The 24,185-nt window shown below is 49.1% G+C and overlaps 1 protein-coding gene across 1 annotated transcript in view; it reads left to right on the top strand.

Moving 5' to 3' along the window:
- Positions 1–24,185, top strand: part of LOC8036137 (dmX-like protein 2) — a 131,716-nt gene that overhangs the window by 90,964 nt on the left and 16,567 nt on the right. The window contains exons 42-49 of the mRNA XM_029983147.4: positions 1,143–1,415; positions 2,749–2,939; positions 12,586–12,862; positions 15,832–16,051; positions 19,358–19,481; positions 19,850–19,981; positions 21,560–21,684; positions 23,231–23,405. Coding sequence (XP_029839007.3) covers positions 1,143–1,415; positions 2,749–2,939; positions 12,586–12,862; positions 15,832–16,051; positions 19,358–19,481; positions 19,850–19,981; positions 21,560–21,684; positions 23,231–23,405 — 1,517 coding nt within the window. The remainder of the gene's footprint in view (positions 1–1,142; positions 1,416–2,748; positions 2,940–12,585; positions 12,863–15,831; positions 16,052–19,357; positions 19,482–19,849; positions 19,982–21,559; positions 21,685–23,230; positions 23,406–24,185) is intronic.

The following is a 24,185-nucleotide window of genomic DNA, read 5'->3' as shown; positions in this document are numbered from 1 at the left end:
AGCCTACTGTAGTTTATAAGTATGGGTTGTCCTTCCATTGGGTTGATGCAAAATAAAAAAAAACTTTTTAATTGTGCGATATTTTCAGTGCACCCAATTGAAAATGGCATACAGGCGAGAATGCTAGGAGAGATGTTCCGTGATACTCTAAAAGATGACCACTGCCCCACGAGAGCCATCTGAGAGAGAATTGTGGGTGGGCTAACTTTTGGTGTACGACCCAAAAAGAAGTTGCAAAAAATGTGCTGTACTTGTTTGCTCTTCCTTTCGTGCCAGCATCAGCTGCCATAGCCTTCACTGCGGGTGTCATTTTATTTGAAGAGCAGTGATAAACTCTGTTAGATCAATTGCCTTCTAAGTTGTCAAATGAAACTATTTTTAAAACTTGTGTGACCTCTACCCCATGGCACAAATCTTCAGACCCCATGTAAAACAAGGATGGTCCATCTTTTAGGGTGGGCCATCTTTTGGGATATTTTGGCCGTTCAATCTTCTAAGAATTTGATTTATTTTCAAAGGAAGCATCTTTTTAAGAAGGACCTTTTTGAGCTGCTGTCTTCTGTTTGAGATTCACCGCTCATTTTAGATGTGACCAGGTGTATAGTTGGGTAAGTTGGTGGATGACGAGAATAACTAAAGCAGTACAAAATAAGACACGGAGACAAGGTGAGACATACACAAACACGGCGCTGACTCTGGACTGTCGTTTGTTTTCATAACAAAACGCATTGACACAAAAGAAGATATGAGGGAACCAAGATGGCATCTCTCCATTAAACCATAAAGTATGTGTGCCAAACTAATCTTTTTTTTTGGCCGTACAGTTTTGTTTGTATTAGTGTGAAATCCGTAGCTCTCTTCGAGAGTGAATTGCCACCGATTAATAAGTCTGGTACATCTCTTCTTTGATGGAGGGACACCCTGTCTTGTTCTCTCTGTGTCACCTTTCGCGTCAATGCATTTTGTTTTGAAAGGAAACTGCAGTCGAAAGTCAGCGCCGTGTTTGTCTGCGTCTTCCTCCTATCCTCGTGTTCTTTCTTGTGCCCCTTGGTTCAGTCTCGTCTTAGACGGGCCACTTTCTTGGAGCCCGGCAGTCGTCCGCGATACCAATTTTCGGCGGTTTGGGCACGACGCTCTCTCAGGGGTGCAGTCGTTGCGCGCCCTGATGGCGCGCGACAAGGATGAGGACGGCCCCCGGCTCCACACGCTGCTGTGCGAGTCCTTCGTGGCGGTGTTCCTGAGCCAGCTGATTCACGCGCTGGCCTCGTGCGACTGCCACGTGCTGTTCCGCCTGGTCGGGCAGCGGATCACCAAGCAGACCTGGGGCATGCTCTTCGGGGGAGGGGCCAAGAAGCTCCTCAGGGTCACAACGTCCGGCACCAGCGGTGGCACGACGCCGAGCGTGGCCCCCGAGAGTGAGTACGCTTTGCGCTGGGCTGCGCGTGGAGGTTGTGTGTGAGGTGTTGAAGGGATAAGATTGCCTAACCTATCTTTGCCTAATCTTACCTAAGCTAAATTTGCGTAGCGTAACCTTGCCTATCTTGTATAGCCTAACCTGACCCTGCCTAACCTAAATTTTCCTAACCTTGTCTAACCTTGCCTAGCCTGACCTAACCTTGCCTAACCTCACCAAAACTTGCAGCTAACCTAACCTAACCTAACCTTGCCTAGCCTTGCAGCTAACCTAACCTAACCTGATCTGATTTAATCTTGCCTAGCCTGACCTAATCTCGCCTAACCTAACTTTGTTTAACCTTGTAGCGAACCTTACCTTGCCTAAACCAACCTTGCCTAACCTAAACTAAGCTTGCCTACCATCCAATTGTTTACCTTTTCACTTTTTTGGAAATTTATGGGATTTAGTTTATGGGTCACAGTAATAATATATCAAAATTATCAAGAAAGAAAGAAACTAAGTTGCTTAAAAATTGTACAGTCAGACACCTTTACGGCGAAGTCTGTGGTACCTTTGAAATTTTTCCAAGTGCAGGTAACTTTGTTGTAGTAGTTGAGCGCAAGAACTGAACCACGTGAAGCCGAATTTGTGCTATCGCATATTGACATACCTCCGCAACATTTGAGGTGTTTTAGGAAAAAGTATAGCGTCATATATAGCGTGAGCGACATCAGAAACGAGGTTTACTACGTGGACAACTGATTTGTCGAAAGGGAGAACGGTGGCCGAGTCTGCTAGCACATGACAGCTTGTAGCATGTGGGGCGAACGCTCGCTCTGCAGAAGTCAGGCATCTTAAGCTGGATTACCACTTTTTTTTTTCTAAATGAAAATTGTACTGGCACACATTTTAGTACTCATCATTCACAACGCAAGTTAAAGACCTTTAGCTAGCGGTCCTACCGCCGGTACCGCCACTGGCAAAGTTTGCCGGGACGCCAGGCGCTCCTTACTGTAGACTAATTTCCCACCGTCCAAACTTCTGCGCAACAATGTTAACTGACTTATCAAAATATGAATCTGAACAATCGCTATACCACCGGCATCGACCTCCGATCACTCAACAAATGACACGCGTTTGCCGACTGGGTAAATCTGCCAGCTGCTCGGCTTTTTCAAACTGCTCTATTATTCGGACATTGTTTCGTTCCCTGCGAAGTCCGAAAAATCGGTCAGCGACTGTACTTTATTAAACGGGCATTCATTATAAAGGCGTCCGACTGTATTCGTTTCATTAGCCTCTCATTTAATGTTCTTGTCGAACGTCGCTGCTGTGTCGATCATGCTTTTCAGAGGAGGCCACAGCGACGGTAGAGACGGGCATCTTTGACGCGCTGACGCGGCAAAGGGTCAAGTGGAACATGAAGATCCTGCCCCAGCTCAAGACCGAGGCCCCACAAACCAAGGAGAGGGAGGACCGACCCACCTACAGGGAGCTCTTCGTGCCACCCGTCCTGTCCATGATGTCGTGCCTCATGTCCAAGGTGGGCAGGCTGCCGTCACATTGCATTTGTATGAGTGTGAGGTCTCGATTACGATCCCTCCGATAGCGACGGGGATTTTTCCTACTCGCCGTAAAATGCCGAGCATGCACCCATGTCACAATAAGAGCCTATGTGCTAGTAGAGTGGAAAGTTGGGCTAGTTGGTAGTTATTCATCTTGGTTTTAAAAGCGCACAAAAGACGAGGACAGAGTAAGAAACACAAACGACGGAGAGCGCTCGTCCGTCGTTTGTGTTTCTTACTCTGTCCTCGTCTTTTATGCGCTACTCGTGAAACATAAAAAAAGTGTGACACCGAAATTGTAGCTGTTGCCACGCCGGTTCTTGACGAAATGCGTTAGCATCTAGCGCAGGGTTTCCGACTTTGCGTAGGATGGGAATCCCAACCTCGCAACGGTTTGCATACCGTTGTCTTCGGAGAGCCAGTCCGTTCTCTTGGGCAGCGGCAGTTTCGGATTCAGCCACCGCGTCTTCCCTCAGTCGCCGCCCACGGTCCGTAGACTGTTTGTTGTCTTCGAAGAGACAATTTTTTCTCCCGGGTGTCGGCGTTTTCGCGCAAACGAAGTTGTTGCTGCGCCTCGGTTTTACGTTGTCGCTTACGCTGTGCCACGGCCACTTGATCCCCTCCTCTCCCACTCCCATGGCTCATCATTGGAAGTGTGCCAGAAAATGTAAGAGCGAAAGTGTGCCACTTTCTCTCTTACGTAAGAGGAAAAGTGGACGTAACAAGCGAACAAACGAAGCGAAAGAGCAAGGCGGGAACTGTGCCGTGGATTCACGAAACCGGTTCTGCCCGGATCTGGTCCAAGCCACGACTGTCCTAACGAAAGACGGCTGCATGTACCAGGGCAATAAGTGCTGACGTGTTTAATAAGCAAAAGACAGATCAAGCACCCAACCCAGACTTCCGATCACGCTTGTCTAACCAAGGTACTTCTACACGTCGGCTGCTTCTCCCAGCGTGCCTGTGCAGTGCAACGAAGCTTGCTGTGAGTGCACATGTCTAAAGTGGTAAAGCCCAATCTTTCGGGGGTGCAGTTATTGCGCGCCCCGATGGCGTGCAACGACTGCGCCCCCTTTCTTGGCCCTTCCGCATTTTTGCTCATTGTGGTTACAAGTGTTACTTCTCCAATTTTTTAAAAATTATCTCCAACTTTTGGATGATAGTCTCATTCTGCAATAAGTCAGAAACAGATTGATCTGCACAAACGGAGTATCCGGGAAAACAATATACAGCATTTGTTTTAATGCAATATTAAACTACAGTAAAATGCCGGGCGAGCGGTTACTCAAAATTTAGAGATAATTGCAAAAAAAATGGGGGATGGGCGCTTGTCCGGTCATCAATTTTACATATAAATGTACTGTGCATATTTTTTCAAATGTTGGAAATTTGGATATGGGTGCTTAATGTGGAATGGGGGATGTGCGGTATTCTAAGGTATGCTTTGCTGAGCACTTTGTCTATGCCCAAATGTAGCGCTGATGGTCTGGACCAGATGCCACAAAAATTACGAGCGACTTTCGAAAATTTTTAACAAGGAATTGGGGCCCATTCTCGGTAGCCGGCACCCTTTGTCTCCATGTATTTTGGAGGCTTTGCCGGCCGCCATTTTCCCATTGAAAATTTCTGAAGGTCGCTTATAACCTTCGAATCGTATAATGGCAAGCTCTGAAACTTTTGCGTCTGGTCTGGACCGCAAGTGCTTAAATTCGGGTGCATCTTTTTAAATTCGTAGCGTTTTAAGGCCCAGCTCTCAAGGCGCAATCACACTTTCAAGTCGCAACAGTCGCAGTCGCTTCCAGACTGAATTTTCGGTACGGTCACTGAGTCGCCCGGCAGCTAAACCAATGGGCAGCACCTCGAAAGTGACGCGTGGTGCGCTTCCCATTTGTTTACGCCCAGCACGCCGCACTTTGGCGGGAGAAGCAACCGACATGTCCGTCCGTCGCCCCGGTTCACAGCAGCTGCCATGGATATAGAGCCACGAAAGCAGCACACCAATTTGAACAAGTGCCCCCAGAAAACATCTCCACGTGGTGAATGATGTTGATTGGGGCGAAGCTCTGGTGGTGCTTGTCTGCGTAGACGCTGAGCCACAGCATGCCGAGCCTTTTGTTCGTTTTCATTCATGTCAGAAAGAGAGTGTGTGGTATGGAACGTGGTTATATACGCATTTCAGCATTTGAGCGCAGCGCCCTCTCGTCTATAAATGGTGAGCCAATGCATGCAAAGTTTAACGCAATTATATACGCATTTGACTGCAGCGCCCTCTCCTTTATAGACGTTGAGCGGCTACATGCAATGTTTCATCCATGACATCCCCAGCTCTTGAGTTACTACCACATCTCAGAGCCCCCTACTCGTTCCGCAGTCGTGGCCGAGTGGTTAAGGCGATGGACTAGAAATCCATTGGGGTCTCCCCGCACAGGTTCAAATCCTGTCAACTGCGACACTTTTTTTTTGCCTTACACGAGCACGGGAGCATGTGAGCTCATGAGCACGATCGCGAGCACCAGCAAGATCGATGTGAGTATGGACGCCGGACGGACAAGGCTAGACCCTAAGGTGCTTCGCCCCTAAAACTTGGCCCGGCAGCAAATCTGCGTAACTTTTGGCCGGACGGGCATGTACGTACTTCGCCGCGATAGCTTGAGCGAGCTCGTGACGATGCGGCGATCATGCTTCGTCGTATGGTTCCAAAGGACCCGGGCCAACGTAACGAGTTTTTTTGTGAAGCCTAAAAACGAAGCCTGGCTAAAAGCGTGGCTGCAAGGCTCTACACTGATTGGTTGACCGGTGGGAGAGGAGGAGTGGGGTACTCAAAGCCGATTGGTAAATGGGGAGGTCATGTGACCAGAGGGCTAGGCAAGGTGGAGCTCGACCCCTCAGCGCACTGAGGGAGAGGAGCTCGAGAGTATGGAAGGCTCCGGAAGATCACCAGGCTGGTCATCCCGATTAGCGGTAGCATTGCTTCATTCTAGGAACAACCGTCAAGTGTACGCACAGTATGCGTTAAACGACCTGATGAAGAGCACCGTGAACGTAGGCATCTGGCATCGGGAAACTTGGAGCATTGTGAAACGTTTGTGACGCTAGAAATTTCCACGTGCAATCGCCCAGCAATTTTTTCATACGGCAACAACGACACATGTGATAGCAATGAAAACGTTAACCCGAGCTGTGGCGGGGACGATGGAATCGACGCTGGCTCCCGAGAGCTTCTGAGAAGTAATTCGCCGGTCGCTTGCTGTGTGAACGTCAGCGGTTGCTCATCACACGTTGGCAGTTGAGCGCTTAACCGCCGCGATTCGCTTTCACATGTGCAGATGTAGCACCGATAGAGCTTGAAGTATGCATGGCAAAGCATGCCGCTCGTGTGCAGTCGGCGATTGCTCTTGGAGTAGGAGCTTTCCCCAGTGTACACTCGGCGGCAGAAAAACCAACAACACATACTATGAATGCTCTTGCTAGCAGGCTTCACAAACTTGAGCAGAGGTGTTTGCCATGCATTTGGAACGCATTGTTAGTAATAGGGTTGTGCGAATATGCGAAACTTTCGAAAATTGAAGCGAATAATGTTATATTTGACTCAAACTTTTAATTGAATGGGGCTAGTCATCACTTTAGAATATTTTCTAAGTATTTCGAAGTCTGAAGTGCTGCGTAAATTACCTCAACTCGGACAAAAAATAAATGAACGAAAACAGTATCCAGTGTGTACTTGAAATGAGTTTACCATCCAAGGCTGGAATGCAAACAGCCATAAAAGTAGGAGCAACAAGTCTACTCTTGAATCTGTTGCACCAAAGCGCGAGACTTAAAGCGGTGGCGTCAAAGCGCAAGACTTACAGCGGTGGCGCCAAAGCGCGAGACTTAGAGCGGTGACTCATGCAACGTCAGCAGCTAATGACGTTTCAAGCGCGCGGAACGAGCAGCACCGACGGCACCGAGCTCCATTTCGAAGAGAACAGCACGAGCCTGGCAGCGTTCGACGATGTCGCAGGGCGGTCTCAGCAGAGCCCCTTTTTATGTCTTTTCAGTTTTTGTGTGGTGATAAAGATAAGTTTGTTGATTTGATTCGACGGACGTCTTTCCTGACCCCCACAAATTGGTGACCTGAGGAACGCCGCACCTCTGAAGCCCTTTCCCTGCTGCGCCAAGCTCATCAACCGCTTCCAGTCGTCATGGCGCAGTCTGGTGAACCTACCACTGGTGGACTTTCAGCTTTACACCTTCGACTGCCTCAGTTCTGGCCAGCGGACCCTCAGATCTGGTTCGCGCAGGTGGAGAGCCAGTTCGCCACGGCCCGGATAACATCACAAGTCCAGAGGTTCCACCACATCATCGCAGCGCTTCCGCCAAACATCGCAGCGGAAATTCGGGATCTGGTCCTGACACTGCCGGCAGACTCCCCTTACGACATCCTCAAGGCGGAGCTCATACGGAAGACCACGTTGTCGGAACAGCGGCGACTACAACAGCTCCTTACTTCAGAGGAGCTGGGCGACCGCAAGCCAACACAACTACTGCGTCGCCTTCAACAACTGTTGGGTGAGAAGGCGCCGACATTCGATGTAGCGCTGCTGCGAGAACTTTTTCTGCAACGGCTCCCGGCAGGTGTCCGCATGGTTCTCGCCGCTGCCGCTGGACTCAACCTTGAGGATCTGGCAAAGCTCGCGGACTCTGTCATGGAAGTCGCAGTGCCCACCATCGCACACGTCCAAAACCAGTCCGGACTATCGCTTCCCACGACTCCTTCGGCCGAAGTGGTGACACCTCCATGTGACGTCAACAACATTTGAGAGGAGTTCCACAAGGAGATTGGACGACTCTCTGCACAGATCGCCGCTCTCACCGATCGCATTCCAGCAGGCCAACGACCACGGTCATCTTCCCGACAGTGTAGGCCTCGACATCCCTTGCCCTCCCAAGGTACGTGCTGGTACCATTGCACTTTCGGCGCGCAAGCTAAGAAATGCGTTTCACCATGCACGGCCTTGGAAAACGCCAAGACCCACCACTAGAGGTGGCGAGTGGTGCCGGTTCCGAAACCAGCCGTCTGTTTTTTGTACTAGACAAGAATACTGGTCTTCGGTTCTTAGTCGACACCGGCGCCGCAGTAAGCGTCCTACCCGTGACGGCCATGTCAACCAAGCCGCAGCGCGCTAACGTCACCTTGCAGGCCGCAAACAAGTCCGCTATCGCGACGTATGGTGAACGAGCACTGACCCTCAACATCGGGTTAAGAAGACCGCTAAGATGGATTTTCCTGGTTGCCGACGTGACAGACCCGATCCCTGGAGCAGATTTTCTCCACAAGTATAACCTGCTAGTGGACATGCAATGGTTACGCCTTGTAGATGCCACGACTCACCTAGCCGTCCAAGGCATAGCATCCATCTCACCACTCCCAGTACGTTGCATTCCAATCACTACAAAGTTTGAAGACCTACTCCAGCAGTTCCCGTCGCTTACACGTCCCGCCAACTTTCTGCAACCAGTAAAGCATGATGTGACACATCACATCGTAACGTCCGGACCTCCCACTCATGCTCGTCCACGATGCCTTCTAGACGAACGATTGAAGATAGCGAAAGCCGAGTTCGAGCACATGCTTGAACTCGGCATCATCAGACCATCGTCCAGCCCATGGGCATCACCCCTCCATATGGTGCAAAAGAAACCCCCGGGTGATTGGCGGCCCTGCGGAGACTACCGCGCTCTGAACAACACCACCGTTCCAGACCGCTATCCCCTACCCTACATCACGGACTTCTCAGCGTCCCTGGAGGGAGCTACCATCTTTTCGAAAATTGACCTGGTCAAAGCGTACCATCAGATCCCCATGGAACCAGGTGACATACCGAAAACAGCCATCACAACACCTTTTGGACTTTTCGAGTACGTGAGGATGGCCTTCGGCCTTCGTAACGCGGCCCAGACATTTCAACGGTTTGTCGACAGCGTCACCAGTGGGTTTACCTTTTTGTTTTGCCTATGTCGACGACATCCTGGTGTCCAGCGCTAACGCCGAACAACATCTCGAACACCTGGAGATCCTTTTCCAGCGCATGGCGGAATACGGGCTCATCATCAACAAGGCCAAGTGCGAGTTCGGCGTTTCACAACTGGATTTTGTTGGCCACAGGGTCGACTCCAAGGGTGTTCGCCCTCTTCCATCCAAAGTCGACGTAGTCAAGAACTTCCCAACGCCTACATCACGCAGGAAGCTGCGCGAGTTCCTTGGCCTCGTGAATTTCTATCGCCGTTTTCTGCCGCATTGCGCCACTGTCCTCCAACCCCTGACTGATCTCCTAAAGGGAACTCAGCGGGACACCACACCTCTACCATGGTCTCCAGATGCAGCGGAGGCATTCCTAACCATCAAGTCATCGCTCGCAGAAGCATCAATGTTGGCGCACCCGCTCGCTGGTGCACCTCTCTCGATCATGACGGATGCCTCGGACGTCGCTGTAGGAGGAGTACTGCAGCAGTTCACTGACGGAAACTGGCAGCCCCTTGGGTTCTTTTCCAAGAAGTTGGCACCAGCCGAGTCCCGGTACAGCACTTTTGGACGAGAACTACTAGGCATATACCTCACCATCAAACATTTTCGGCATTATTTAGAGGGTCGGCAATTTCACATCCTCACCGACCATAAGCCGACAACTTACGCACTTCAAACAACCAGCAACCGTCTCTCTCCTCGAGAGAGTCGGCACCTGTCATATATTGCGGAGTTCACAAGTGACATCCGCCACATCAAAGGCACAGGCAACTGGGCTGCTGATGCGTTGTCACGGATACCTTGCTGCAATGCCATTCCCACCGCTGTGGATTTCGCCGCTCTAGCAGCAGCACAGCAAGGCGACCAAGATATGCCGAAGCTACGATCCGCATCTAGCAACCTTGACCTGCGTGACGTGTTGCTGCCAGGCTGCGACACAACAATAATTTGTGACATGTCCACGGGATCACCCCGACCGGTGGTACCTCCAACGTTTCGGCGATCCATTTTCAACTCACTGCACAACCTTTCTCATCCCGGCATTCGGGCGACCCAACATCTCATCGCCCAACGCTTCGTTTGGCAAGAGTTTAACAAAGATGTGCGTGAATGGGCTCGCACTTGTCTGCATTGTCAGCTGTCTAAGGTTCATCGACATACCTTTGCACCTTTCGCCACAGTACAGACACCCACCGCTCGCTTCGACAACATCCACGTGGACATCGTCGGTCCTTTGCCACCATCCGACGGAGCCATCTACATGCTCACTTGCATAGACAGATTCACCCGCTGGCCAGAAGTTGTCCCTATCGCAGACATCCGCGCGGAAACCATTGCGAAGACAATCGTCAGTGGTTGGATTTCACGATTTGGAGTTCCGTTATCTATTTCCACCGACAGAGGCGCACAATTCGAATCTCGTTTGTTTAACGAGATCATGACTCTTATCGGGTCCTCCCGAATTCTAACAACAGCCTACCATCCCGCTGCTAACGACCTTGTGGAAAGATTTCATCGTACCCTAAAGGCCGCACTAAGAGCACACAATGACCCGAACAACTGGAGCACACTTCTTCCCATCGTGCTTCTAGGCCTCCGCACAACACTTAAGCCAGACTTGGGATGCACTGCCACAGACCTAGTCTATGGGCAGTCACTTCGCCTCCCTGGAGAAATGTTTGTGACGTCTCCTACTTCTACCGTGCCCGATCCTTTCAGCTATGCCACCCAGCTTCGAGAAGTTATGCGGAACCTGCGTGCCACACCAACAAGGCAGCACGACCGTCATCCGACGTACGTATGCGACGAGTTAACCTCGGCCACACACGTTTTCTTGCGTCGAGATGCAGTCCGGAAGCCTCTGCAACAACCTTACGATGGCCCTTTCAAGGTCCTCGAAAGGCGCGACAAGTATTTCGTTCTGGATTTGAACGGGCGGCATGACACCATCTGCGTCGACCGCCTGAAGCCTGCTCACATTGAACTATCGTCCGCATCCAGCCTACACCCTCTACATTGGCCGCCTTCATGCCAGCCGTCGGCAGCATCCTTACAAGCCACTGAGCATCAGCATCATCGCTCCGTCTCTTGGGCACAACATCGCCCTGGCGACTCCTCTAGGGGGGGAGCCCTTGTAGCGCCAAAGCGCGAGACTTAGAGCGGTGGCGTCAAACCGCGAGACTTACAGCGGTGGCGCCAAAGCGCGAGACTTAGAGCAGTGACTCACACAACGTCAGCAGCTAATGACGTTTCAAGCGCGCGGCACGAGCAGCACCGACGGCACCGAGCTCCGGGTTCGAAGAGAACATCACGAGCCTGGCAGCGTTCGACGATGTAGCAGGGCGGTCTCAGGGGAGCACCCTTTTTTATGTTCTTTTCAGTTTTTGTGTGGTGATAAAGATAAGTTTGTTGATTTGCATCGACAGACGTCTTTCCTGACCCCCACAAATCTATTGCGGATTGCGTTTATAAGAGCTTACATCAAAGTGTCTGTGCAAACAAGTCTCAGCATTTTTTCCCCTAATAATCCGTGTCTTCTGGTGCCACGATTGTTCATTAGTTGTGATTGGGACCCTGATTATGGATGATACACATTATGGATGATTATTTGGGGAAATGAAAGTGTCCATATTAATGAGATATGACTTTATTGAAATAAGAGTAATTGTGCGGGCGACCTGGTGGACGATCGCTAGAGAATCCCCCGACCTTGTTGTGCTTTTCCTTTTTTTTTTGTGTCTCAAGGGTTTTCTGCCATGACAATGGACGGCTGCAAACTATTTGCTTCGCTTCAAAATTATTTGATTCAATAGGCCCTTTGCAAAAATCCCAAAAGCCCGTGCGCGCCACGCGACAAAAAAGGGTAGTCCTCAATATGCCCCTCCCATCATCTTTCCTCCCGCTTCCACGCGGCATACGTGAACAGGCGCAGGTTGCCATGGCAACAACGTTCGAAACATTTGAGAGCCGAGTCATACCAGCGACGAGCCGACGAGCGCACGGAAACGGGAGAGAGGGTATAGCGTTAGCTATCTTGCGAGGCTGTCCTTTTCTCATCCCTCTCCTTTGTACCAGCTCTGTCGTCTGCTGCACCAATGCTTTGTTTAACCTAGTTGAACCCTACCACGGTTGCGATGCAAAATAAGTGGATTCGGTGACGCTGCAAGACATGAGGGTAAGTTACGACGAATAACGTATGCAAATAAGTGAATAACTTCACCTGTCGTGATGCCTTTACGCTGCCACAAATCCAGTATGCTGCCAAGGACGTACAACGTTCTGGCAGATGGCTGCTGGCGGTAGCTGCCGCGACTTGCGCACAGTCACGTAGGCGCAACGAGAAAGTGCTTAATTTGTACCGAGGGTTCCCAAAATTTCCTGCTGTTGTTGCTCCGCACGTTTTGCAACGTGTCTAACCGTATTTACTCACACAAAGAAACTATTCGCTTCGTATTTGCTTCGAACTGAAAAATGATTATTCGCACATCCCTAGCTCGTAACCCAGCACGTAGAAGACCAAGTTCCAAAAGTGGAGTGTTTTTTTCGAACAAGTTTCTTCTATTTGAATGCCATCACGAGCGAAGGGTTTGGATGAAGAACCTATTGTTTTGCCGCAGCCATCTTTGCCAGACCAGTGGGGACCCCTGGACTACGACTCGGCGGAATCAGTGCCGAGCGACGAAGAGGAAGCCGGTGAGGATGAAGATGAAGACCACGACGAAGACGACGTGTTCGGGGACCTGACGGCGGATCGCAGACGTGCGTCTCAGGCGTCTCGGCTGGAGCAGCTAGACCCCGGGTCATACGCGTGGGCCCTGATGCGCTACGCCACCCTCAAGCTGGCACAGCATAGCCTGAGGGACTTCCTTGCGGTTGCGGGAATCGAGCTTCAGGGTGAGTGAATTTCGTTGGTGACTGGCACGGGTGTCACCGGTGTGGACGAAGGTGCCGACAGGAGTCCCTGTTGCATTATAACTTAAGATAAAATACAACACAAGTGCAGTAGGCTCGCGATAATTAAAACTCTGATATTTCAAGCAACTGGTTATTTCAAACGAATTTCGAAATTTCGGTTGTCTGGCCACGTTTTTAATGTATTCATAAGCCGCTCAATTCAAATGACATTTTCGTGTAATTCATACTTTTTGTTCCCGCGGCCTCGTTGAGTGCGCGTCTTTTTTAGCACACTGCAGAGAAGCAATATCCGCGGAGCTTGCTTCCGTGAGTGTTGCTTCTCTGCAGTGCACCGGTGTGCGGTGAGAAGCGCACTCAACGGGGCTCAAACAGGGCATACATCAAGAGCCCTGTGCAAATAAGAGCCTGGTCATCCGCAAACTTTGTATCCACATCCAAACCGCATTTGCAGTGTTTTTAATCATTGCATCCGCATTTGCAGAGCAGCTGACCTTCAATCTGCACATTTCTTTTTATTATGAAATCAAGTGTTAATAAAAATAAAAAAGCATCTGAATTGTATCCAATAAGCTGTCTGCTTACCTTTGTACAAAGAACTCTTCATCTCGGAATACGATGAAAGTAATATTATCGTATTCTGTTTTATCGTACCTATAAAATAAGCGATCATTGTTCCAGAGAAACTTCGAATCGCTGGAAAGATAATGGCAGTTATGAGGTGAGATCGTCTTAGGGGTCCATGACACTGACACTCTGTCCAGAAGATGCACTCGAAAGGAAGAAAAATCTAACATTTAGTTTCCCTTTTTGTTTGTAAAACCCACTCCAAGCAGATGCATTTTTTATAAGCATGAAAATGAACAAAGGACAGGCTAATAACTTTATGTCATTTTGTTTAGGCTAAACAATAAAAAAGTGAGAGAAGAAAGGCGCTCACTCATTGCAGCAAAGTACTTGTGTATATGTAATGAGGTGCAAGTACACCACTGGGGAAATATAACAATATTCAATAGTGGCAACAACTGCTATCAGTTTCCGTTTTAAACACGAATCCTCAACTGCATGCTTGGAACCATATACTTAATAACAACTCGGTGCCAACTGTCGAGAAAAAGAAAACGCGCCCACACGCAACATTTCACTTGTCGAGGTGGCTGTGTAGAAGAAACAGATTATCGCCAACATGGACGGATTCAGACTGGTTCGCCTCTCTGAAATTAAGACCCACTAATAATAAGTCTCTCTCCATTAGTGCACTTGGTGGTGGGATGGCATGCACAGCCTACACTACAAGAATGAGGTGCGGGAACTCGTGCTGGCGCAAGTTCTGCCACTCCAAAGGATTGAATTCAGTCTCCTCGATCTACTTATAGGTGAAGAAGCCACTTACGGGCTGCTTCTACTTTCTTCTGGCTTGTATGTTTTGGGTTTTCTTTGCCCCAAAGAATGTTTTCCGCTCTTTCCCTGCCAAACAAGAACATGCTTTCCCGGGACAACTGATACTCTTGCATTTTTTACTTTTTCTATGGGCAGCATTTTTGGCGATATAGAATGTTCTAAGGCGACCTTTGGTGAGAATCAAATCTTTCTTGACGTAAAGAACAATTTTCTTCCCAATTAACACCCTTTATCTAAGAGATTAGCTTGATCCCGCAATACATTCGATGATGCACTTCATAGTGTCACGCACTTATTCACTCTACACGGTGCGGTCACACACGTTTCTGGGCCGCCTCGGCAAAAATGTAGATCCGGACCCGCATCCGATTTGCACTCCGCCAAATCTGATTCATTTTTATCCGCATCTGCCAGTTTACGGCGGATATACGTGCATGATCCGCGGATATGCAGGGCTCTACATAGTACATGAACTGTGAAAAAGGGCAGCACGTGAAAATTTCTATGGCAACTTGTGCGGACGCTGTGACATGGTAGCACGGCATAGGTCTATGTGACAGCATCTGCAGAAGTTGCTGTGAAAACTGCTGCGCGGTGCTACTTTTCATTGTTCATGTGTCCTCTACTTAAATGAATATGTCATACATTTCACAAATGGTTCACGTGTGGCACAATCAGTAGGCCTATGTAAGGAAATAATCAAATACTGTAAAATGCTTAAAGGGGCACTTAAGAGGATCCTGCGATCGTCTCTTCTTGGTCGTAACAGATTCTACGGGCCCTATGCATCCTAATGCCTAAAAATTACAATCACAGACGCCGATTTCTCTATTAAAAACGTAAAGAAAGGTCGGGACACAGCACTTTCTGATCCAATTTTACCACTTGTTAAAGGCGGGGCATAGAGAGGTGGCTTGCAATTGGTTGACGGGCGCCCATTGTCGCCGTGCTGACACCGCTACTGGGATATGCCCCGTCTTTCCTGTGCGGAAAAATGGTTCAGAGACTGGTGTGTCCTGACCAGGGTGTAAGATAGACAGGTGGGGAAACGAGAGCCGAATGAGCGACCGGATGGTGTCCCCCTCGGTTTTCTCTTTTTCTGTGGTGCCATCTATGTGGAGCACTGCGAACTCTCACTCCGGGTGGGCGACCGCTGGCGACCGGCTAAACTGACGGAGATGGTTTCTCGTGGATTTTCAATGGAGGACTGTCGTGCTCTCGGTTTATTTGTGCACTCTCCCATAGAGTTCCATGCGAATCCGATTCCAATTTTTTTCCTCTCGCCGCAGCGCCATCTGTCGCAAATCGGGGGTACCCGCAAGCAGACGAGTACACAATCCGGTCACGGCACTGCGGCAGGCTTCTATGGGCCGTTTCCCCACCTGTCTACCTTACACCCTGGTCCCGACTTTTCATCACGTTTTAATGCAATAGCATCATGAAGCTACTGATTGCAGATTTCTGTCTGTCTGGTATCTGGTCTCCTAATGTGCACTAAGTATGCACAGTAGGACGTTTTGGCTGAGATGTTCAAACCGGCGAACTTGCAGAGCTTCCAGTGACGAGCCCCTTGCTACACGCTTCCCTGCGTTCCCTGGACCACTGGCTGCGCCACCTGCGGGAGGCCCTGGAGGCTCACGGGGGTCCTCCACCGGGGCTGCTTCCCAACAGTTACGTGGAAGGTGCCGGCGCGCCCCAAGGGGCCCCGACACAAGGCCCCCCGATCCTCAAGTACAAGGTCCTCCTCGAACTGGACAACACCCCTTTCAGGTGAGGCGCTTGACGATGAAAAAAGGACAGCTCGAAACATGTAAGGGCTAGTAAAAAAAGGCTCAAGGTACACCTAAGCACTTCTTATGAGTTTTGAATGCAAAAGCATGCACGTCATTCTTCCGCTCCCTTATTTCGACGGCAGCGTATGCGTCGACGGCAGAGCATGCCCTCTCCTCGCCGCTCTGATCTTGGACACTTCGTATTACCGGTGTGCTGACGGACACGCAGAGCCATGGGATGGCGGTCGTTGAAACTGACGCGCAGCAGCCAATGGGAGCCTGGTTCCTTGAAACTACGACGCGTGCCAGCCAATGGGACTGAAGCCGAAATCCATCAGCTTCACTCCACTGCTTTGGGATCGGGGAAACTAGGTGCCATTTGGCTAGGCTTTTTGCGTCGTTTCATAGCCGGGAGCTGGCTTCACTTGGGGAAAGGATTTAAGATGCCGTTTGGCGCGGCTTCAAAGCTGGTGACGTCTGCTCACTCTATGGGACCAGTTAATGATTTCGCATTAAAAAGACAGACAAACGTGGCACTGATTATCAGCTGAATGCCAGCATTACTTTCATCATCAGTTTTGTCGTCAGGGGGCATGCTCGAGTCTTTTCGGCAAATGTTGTACTTACATGAATGTGAAGTAACTCTACATCGAAGATCAGAATGTAAAATTTCTGTGATTAAAATCTTCCACAGTTAGTTACCCTGGACATTTGCAAATACATACTGATTTGCAAGCTTTCAGCTGATCGGTTTTCCCGCACGCCGTGCGGCAAAGCCCGTGGAACACCTGCAATATTTGTGAATTCTGGAAAGAAATTGAGTGTCCTTGAACAAAGTATGTCTCTTTATATTTTTCTGCTTGGACTTTCTGGAACAGCCAAATTTGATGGATCGGTGCAAGGTTTTTTGTGTTCTTGGGGGGGAATTCCAAATTTGGCCTCAAAGTGAAGTAGGGGGCGTTTCGGCTTTGACTATCGAATCAGAACATTTCAGTATGCTTCTACAGCAATAGCAGCTAGTGCTCATTCCCGGTGAAAACTGCTCATGTGCGAATGCGAAACCCCACTCCCTGGCGTTCCTCAGACATATACATGCAAACTACAACAAGGCTCTCTCTTGCTCCCCCCCGCCCCCAAATCCCCCACCCTTCCCCCCTGTAGCCTCGACTGTTCTGAAAATCCCACGTCACCACGGTTAGAGCGCTCTTTGCTTCCCCATCGTTCCTACTACATCCAAATACCCTCTGGCAACGCTGTCTCTTCTTCCACTCCTCCCCCCCCTTCTGGCTGCTGCTGTTGCAGAATATTCACATGGTTGCTTTGTGCAGACATGCTCTCTCACCTCCTTAGTGCCGCCGCCCAGGTTTCGTTCTCATGTGCTTTTTGCACCTCTACAGAACAGCTCACATACATACTTTCGCTTCTTCCACTTCACAGGCAATTCTAAAAAAGCGTGTAAGCAAAAAAAAAAAAAGAAGAAGCACTTCACTGTGTTCCCTTCTAACACGCGCAACATTTCGCAGAATCGTTCCACCAAAGCATAGATCGATCCTCGCACGTGTCTCCTGCATCGATTCCGCCGAAAGCAAAGAACCCACTGCAGACATTGTACAGCACATTGGCTGTAGGTAAATCTCCTTCGACGTGCTTTTCCACAATGCAGCATCTACCGCTGTCAATCGCAGCACACTTTGCGTGGTCCTTTTTTTCTCACTTCCCCATCACTGCTCCAATGCATATTGCACCATGAGCGTGTCTTGTTCATGATCCCTTCGTAGATAAGTATGTATAAACCGGAATAAAGGTCAAATTATTTTTGGAAATGCACTGGAAAAAGTTGACCCTCGTCGTGTAACCGGTCATCGGCAGAAAGGATAAAAAAAGCCTGGCAACTGTGGGTGCCTGATGCCACCATTTTATTTTTTAATGCGTTAGCATCAGTACCTAAATGACAGCGAAAAGCTGATTGCATTCGTCTGCGGACAAAACAGTTTAAAGAGAAGTGCACCGCATGGAGGGGAGGTGAGTAGTGAAGGACAAAGGCGAGAGGGAGGACGTCAGAAGGCGAAAACCAATGCGCGCGCGGGAAACCGGTGAACGGCGAAAGCAGCGTCAAAGCGTGCAAGGCGGGTGAACGAGAAAGGGGAGTGGAAGCGGCACCTAGCTCGGCTGGTCGAAATACGGCGCAAGAAGCAGCAAGCTGACGCCGGTCTACGTGCAGCAGAGGCTGGGGAGAGGCGGGCTCGGCAGGCCCGCTTTGCTGGAAAATTATTAAAGGAAGATCCATTGGTGGATTCTTGGGAAATGCGTTGGCATGACCCTTGGGAAACACCACACACGTCATCCTTTGGGAAACGCTAACACTGACCCTGTTATGAAGCCAAAAAGAGGCAGCAAAAAAAAGAGGAAGCAAAAGAAAGTTCAAAGAGAGGGCCAAAACACAAAAGTGAACGGGTCAGTGTTAGCGTTCTCCAAAAGGGGACATGCGTCGTATTTCTCAAGGGTCATGCCAATGCATTTCCTGAGGATCCACCAATGGATTTTTGTGCTACTTCTGCTTCTTGTAACGATCATCATTGCTGCTTCCCGAGCGAGAATCAGCAGAAGTAGACGCCAATTTACTGCCTTCAAGGGAAAAGCACTCGCATATGTAGAAACGCATGGCAGTCTGACACCCACTGGCCACTTGCAGTGACTGCCACTTTCGACCGGCATAGAAGTCGCTCTTGGACGAAATGGCGTGCAAGTCCTTCCGCAAGTGCAGCATCAGCATGGCGATTGACGGCAGAGGAGACGACATGTTCTGAGACGCGGACGGCAACAAACGCTTGTCACAGACGAAGGTTTTGAAGAATCGGAGCAACGCTCGCTCACGTGTGTCATATTGTATGTAAATGCAAAGCACTGCAAAGAAAATAAATGTGCTGTAATCTCTTGCTGGGCTGTATTCGTCAGATTTTCTTCCTAGCTATGATTGTACTTCGTAATAAAAGCTTTTCTTTTTTTTCAACACTTTGTAAATTGAGGGTTTGACCTGTATTCCAGGTTTTTACTATCACACTGTTAGTGAACGTTTCACATTTATATGGGGTGCCGACCTTGGTGATGAACTTTGGTGTTGGACATGGCTTATTTTTTATGTACAAATTATGAAAGAAGTCCTTAGATTGTGCAGTTTGAAGGGCTCAATTTCCGCATTGCAGCTGTATCGCGCGGCCAATTCAGTGTTTTGGGCGATGTTTCCTCGAATTGTTCAAAATTCCACTGGTTCCTGCATTAACCAATCCCCCTTTTATCGCAACAGCCGAAGCAGGCACCCGGCTGCCCTGCCGGCTCGGCGACTCTGGAACTACCTGGTGCGACAAGAAGAGGTCCAGGAGTTGTTCATCCGTTACCTCTTCTCGCACAAGGTGGCGCCACCAACAGAGGTGAGGCTGCCAAAGAACACCCATAGTTTTAGAGCGGCTTGGTACTCCGAATTACCGAGAGGCTTGCCTCGACGGAATCTCTAGAGAGCGCATTACGCACTTCACAATCTTTCTAATAACTTTTTGCGCACTCAGCATTTATAGGGCCAGCTCTTAGCACTGTTGTGTCTGGGACGTTGCGACATCGCGTGACACGATCTAACATCTCGTCACGTCACATTACACCACGATTTTGCAGAGGACACTTAAGTGCTATGCATTTAGAGCGCCTCTGGAATATACCAAGGAGACGTGCAGTCTTTTGTTTTAGGCACTTTTTTTTGTATTCTTGTTGGCCTGAACTGAGCATCAGTGAATGTTTCACTCAGGACGTTGCAACTGTTGCCGCCGTGCCGGCGAGCGACGCCGGAGACGACCGCTCCATGGATGGTGCCTTGCCGGATCCAGTCCGCATCATCCACAAGGACCAGGAGAGCATATCGGCCTTTTGCGTCAGCCAGGTGAGGCCGCAGGTAGACTTAGAGGCAGGAGTGGTGCCGTGCCAGCGCTCAAAGTAGATCTCAAGAGGGGCAGTCTGTATTGCTTTTGTGTTTTTTTGTGTTGAACGGTTTAAAATGACAATTTGGCTGCTTGGAAAGCTAGGAGATCCTTTTGGGGCACGAAGAAGCAAGATTGTTGGTTCAAAGGTTGACACTTGCGAGTGTTTGCACACAAACGGTGTTCATTCCTGACTTTGCAATTTGTGCGAGACGTGCGAGAAAATACTGGCGGAGTTTACAGATGCCGTGTGATAAGTAGGCCCTAAGGTAACATCTGAGGACGAGTACATCGATAATTTTACAATTTACTAGCTCAGGTTTGCAATTAACACGACCCTGACTACCTAAAATGGAAAAAATTGGAAGTTGCACGTTCGTGCCAACCGTGCAAAGCTCTTTACTCCCGTCATATGTTCAAAAAGCACGGTGTACAGGAGAAACAATTTATTAGAAATAGTAGAGCTTTTTGTCAGTTGCAATAAATGTTTTTGCGTTCCTTCAGTATCCAAGTCTGACCTCCACTTCCGAGCCATCTCGATCTTTATGTGCATTGAGGCAAACCATTTTCTTTCTTTTGCGTATTTCTTTTTAACACAGAATCTCTGTAAGGACCAGGATCCCCGAGGAATCTGTACTTCAGAGAACTATTTGGGCTAAAGAATAGGTAATTGAGAAGAAATAGTCATTAGTTGAGAAAAAGGAGCAAAATTCTAAACAGGACCCAACGGGAATCCAACCGATGACCCCACGATCATGAGCCTAACGCTCAACCGCTGTGCCATAAAGGACACTTACAAAAAGGAAGCACCATTCAAATGCCTAATGCCGGACACCGGTGTTCAGCGTTTGCGTTCGTTCATTGTTGAGACAAGGGTGGCGAGCTTCTGCCAACCAGAGCTCGTCAGTAAGACATCCCCGTGTACTCTCATCTCCTAAAAAGTTTGCTACTAGCTTCAAAGAGGTCCACAGAAACACATTTTGTGTATAGCCAATATACTACTACTACTAATAATAACAATTAATATTTTGGTTCAGGAGAACCACAGCGCCCGCAGAAAGGCAAGTGGCCCATACCACGAAGGTCTCTGGCGCTGCATCTAATGATGATGTGATCAGGTTGTGTACAGATGACAGAGGTGTGCTGATCTTCTTTATCCATAGGATTGACATAAATACTTTTTTGGGGGGACACGGACACACTTACTTTAGGCAAAATCGAACCACACGCAGTCGAGAGACCTGAGGGTACTTAACCTTTATCCGAAGGTACTTACTCGGATGGTGACACCATCGACCCGAAGTTCGACAGTGCCGCCATCTGACATAGAGTACACGAAACAAGTCACGACCAAAACTCGAGACAGGCTCGTGGTCACGTCTCGGTGCGGTGGACAACTGCCGCTCGTGGTTAATTAACAGGCACGGGTTTAGAACGGTAAAGCGTGGGAGCTTTGGGAGACTCCGGTGTCCGGATTTTGTTCCTTCATCGTCTCAGTCCGAGAAGAACGAGCTTTTGCGGTGCTTGGTGCACTCCTTCAGGTGAACGACGGCATCCTAGCGCTGGCCACGCCCAAAGAGCTCCAGGAACTCGACATCACGGTGCTGCTGGAACCAGCTCCCTGGCTGGACGACGAGGCAGAGTTTGACATCCTCAACCTGAACCGGTATCGTGTCCCGCCAATACCACTTATACTTCAGACGGCACCGAAAGTGCACCATCACGGCATTTGTCACGCCGTGATGGTACATGTGTTCTATCCTGGCTGAACCAATCGTAAACAGAAAAGGCCCATTGACTTGCACTTCTGACACCGCGTGATTGGCCCCCTTAGCGTGTTTACCGCTCGTGGCGAGTTAGGATCCACTAACAGTGGCGTAGTGCACAGGCCTCGTGTTCCAGGTGGCAAAGATTCTACTCCGACAGCTGTTACACGAGATTCCTGTTGCTTATTATGGACTCCGAATGGTGTAAATTAGTCCTTAGTCTCTCACGGGGGCCTACCGGATGCCTCAAGTTGGTTCGACGCATAAACCTTTGGGGGGGTTAACTATGTAGTTCCACCGGAGATTACCCTGACTTGGCGCTGCCTCGCATCTAGGGCAACGTCGCTTGATTAGGTCGGGTGTGGAACTCCCGTGGAAGGTGGTACCCCCCGTCATTCACTTCTGTCTACCTTCCGTCATTTGAAGCGCCATCTAGGTTTCCGTTCGAAAACTGTTTTTTTCCTTAGAGTATAATGGAACGCCATCTGGACGCTGTGCTTCAAAACATACGTATCCCATAGAATACGCTGTAGTTAGTATGGCAGCCGTCCGGCGCGTCGAGCAGCAAGAGGCAAGGCGTGGTGAGTGAGGGGGGTACTGCTCATGCAGGCAGGGTCTATGAGCAGTTCCGTAACTGAGCTAATGTAATAACGTTGGGCTGGGGAAGGTGGGGATCTTGACCTGTGGCATTAGTGCTTACCGAGCAGCAGCACCGTAAGGAAAGCAGGAGGGGATTTCTTGCTGCCAGTCAATACTAGTGTTGTGAAGAAATAAAAGTAGTAATTAGTATCTGGGGCTTTAATACTACCACCATACTGAGCTTGGTGTCGAAACCCTATGCAGGAACTGCTTATAAATGTCTTTTTTTGTGTGCGCAAGATCAGGAGTCGGCTGGAGGCAATTGAGGCTGAAAAAAAAAGATGTGGGCTGCAGTTTCTAGGTATACTAAGCTTTCTTTTAATTGAGTGAGGTTCATTTAATGTCACACTGCTTGTAACACTCTACTTTCAAATTATATAGCCCTAGCTAACACAAGAATTCTCTTCGGTTCCATTAAGGTGTGGTTGATAACCTTAGAAAAGAGGGAAGCAAGTGATCTTAAAATGTGTGCTTTTGACGGCCATGTGAACGAGAGGGCATGGTATAATTAAGGCCCTGTAAATAGACAGCGCTATCATAGTTTGGTTCACTTTATGTGCGAGCAAAGCCGAAGCTACAAGCATGATCACGTTGCCTCGAACGATGCTTGCACTGTATGAGCAGTCATGCGGAAAGCTCAGTGCTCGCTCACATAGCCTCTGCTACGCTCACACTTCAAGTAAAGTGTGGCAAAGGGAGTGCCTTAAGTTGGAACAGGGAACTGCTAGCATAGGAAGGAAACGTAAGAAGTCCTTAGGTGCCCAAACACTTTCCTACACATAACAAAGAAATTTTTTTCCGGAACAGGCCTCCTGATCAGGCAGTTGCCCAGTCATTGGACTTCCTGGTAGTGCAACATCCGTTGGATCGGTTCAACGCGGCACCGGGCGCGGGTGGTCTGGGCGGCGCTTCGACCTTCAACAGTCCGACCAGCGCCAATCCACCCAGTCTTTCGGCACAGACAGGTCGAGGAACAACCATGGTATGTTGATGGCGGAATTTACGTTGCGTCTCACTGATTGGCATCGAAGTGAGACCCGTTTGTTACATTGTTTAGTTAAACCTAAAGCCACTGAATAAGCTACACTCCTACCTTCCCCGATTTTTTTTTTGTGTGTGTTGTTATTTTTATGTTTAGTGCAGAGTAGTGTTGTGCAAATATTCAAATTTTATAACTGTAGTTTCGAACAACACACTATTTGGTATTTGTTTAATGCATTGTTTAGTTACACCTAAAGCCACTGAATAAGCTGTACTCCTACCTTCCCCATTTTTTTTTTTGTATGTGTTGCCATTTTTATGTTTAGTGCGGAGTAGTGTTGTGCGAAGATTCAAATTTTATAATTGTAGTTTCGAACAACACGCTATTTGGTATTCGCTTCGAGGTGAACTGCAATATTCATGCTTTCCGAAATGTTGATTGTGGCGAGTTAGCTCCGTTGAGTGCGCTTCCCATCGTGCAGTGTGGGGAAGCAATGCCCGCTGAGCCCACGAGCTCTGCGAGTATTGCTTCCCCGCAGTGCACCGGTGCTCGGTGAGAAGCGCACTCATCGGTCATCGGGGCTAACCCGCCGCGTTTATGCAAAAGTATATGTTAGGCAGCAATGTCTTGACAACCCGCTTTCATCATTAGTGCTTTCTCTTTTTGTCAAATTTGAAATTGAAGAAAGAATATTTGCATATAGCAAGCAGATCTATAAATCCCCTCGATTAGGGTAACTGTGACAAATCTGTCGTTTACATGCCACAGTTCATATTGTAG

The sequence above is a fragment of the Ixodes scapularis genome, unplaced genomic scaffold (assembly GCF_016920785.2).
Source record: "Ixodes scapularis isolate PalLabHiFi unplaced genomic scaffold, ASM1692078v2 PGA_scaffold11__112_contigs__length_91849675, whole genome shotgun sequence".
Classification (NCBI taxonomy): Eukaryota; Metazoa; Arthropoda; class Arachnida; order Ixodida; family Ixodidae; genus Ixodes; species Ixodes scapularis.
The sequence above is the reverse complement of the archived record's forward strand: the minus strand, read 5'-3'. Positions and strand labels throughout refer to the sequence as shown.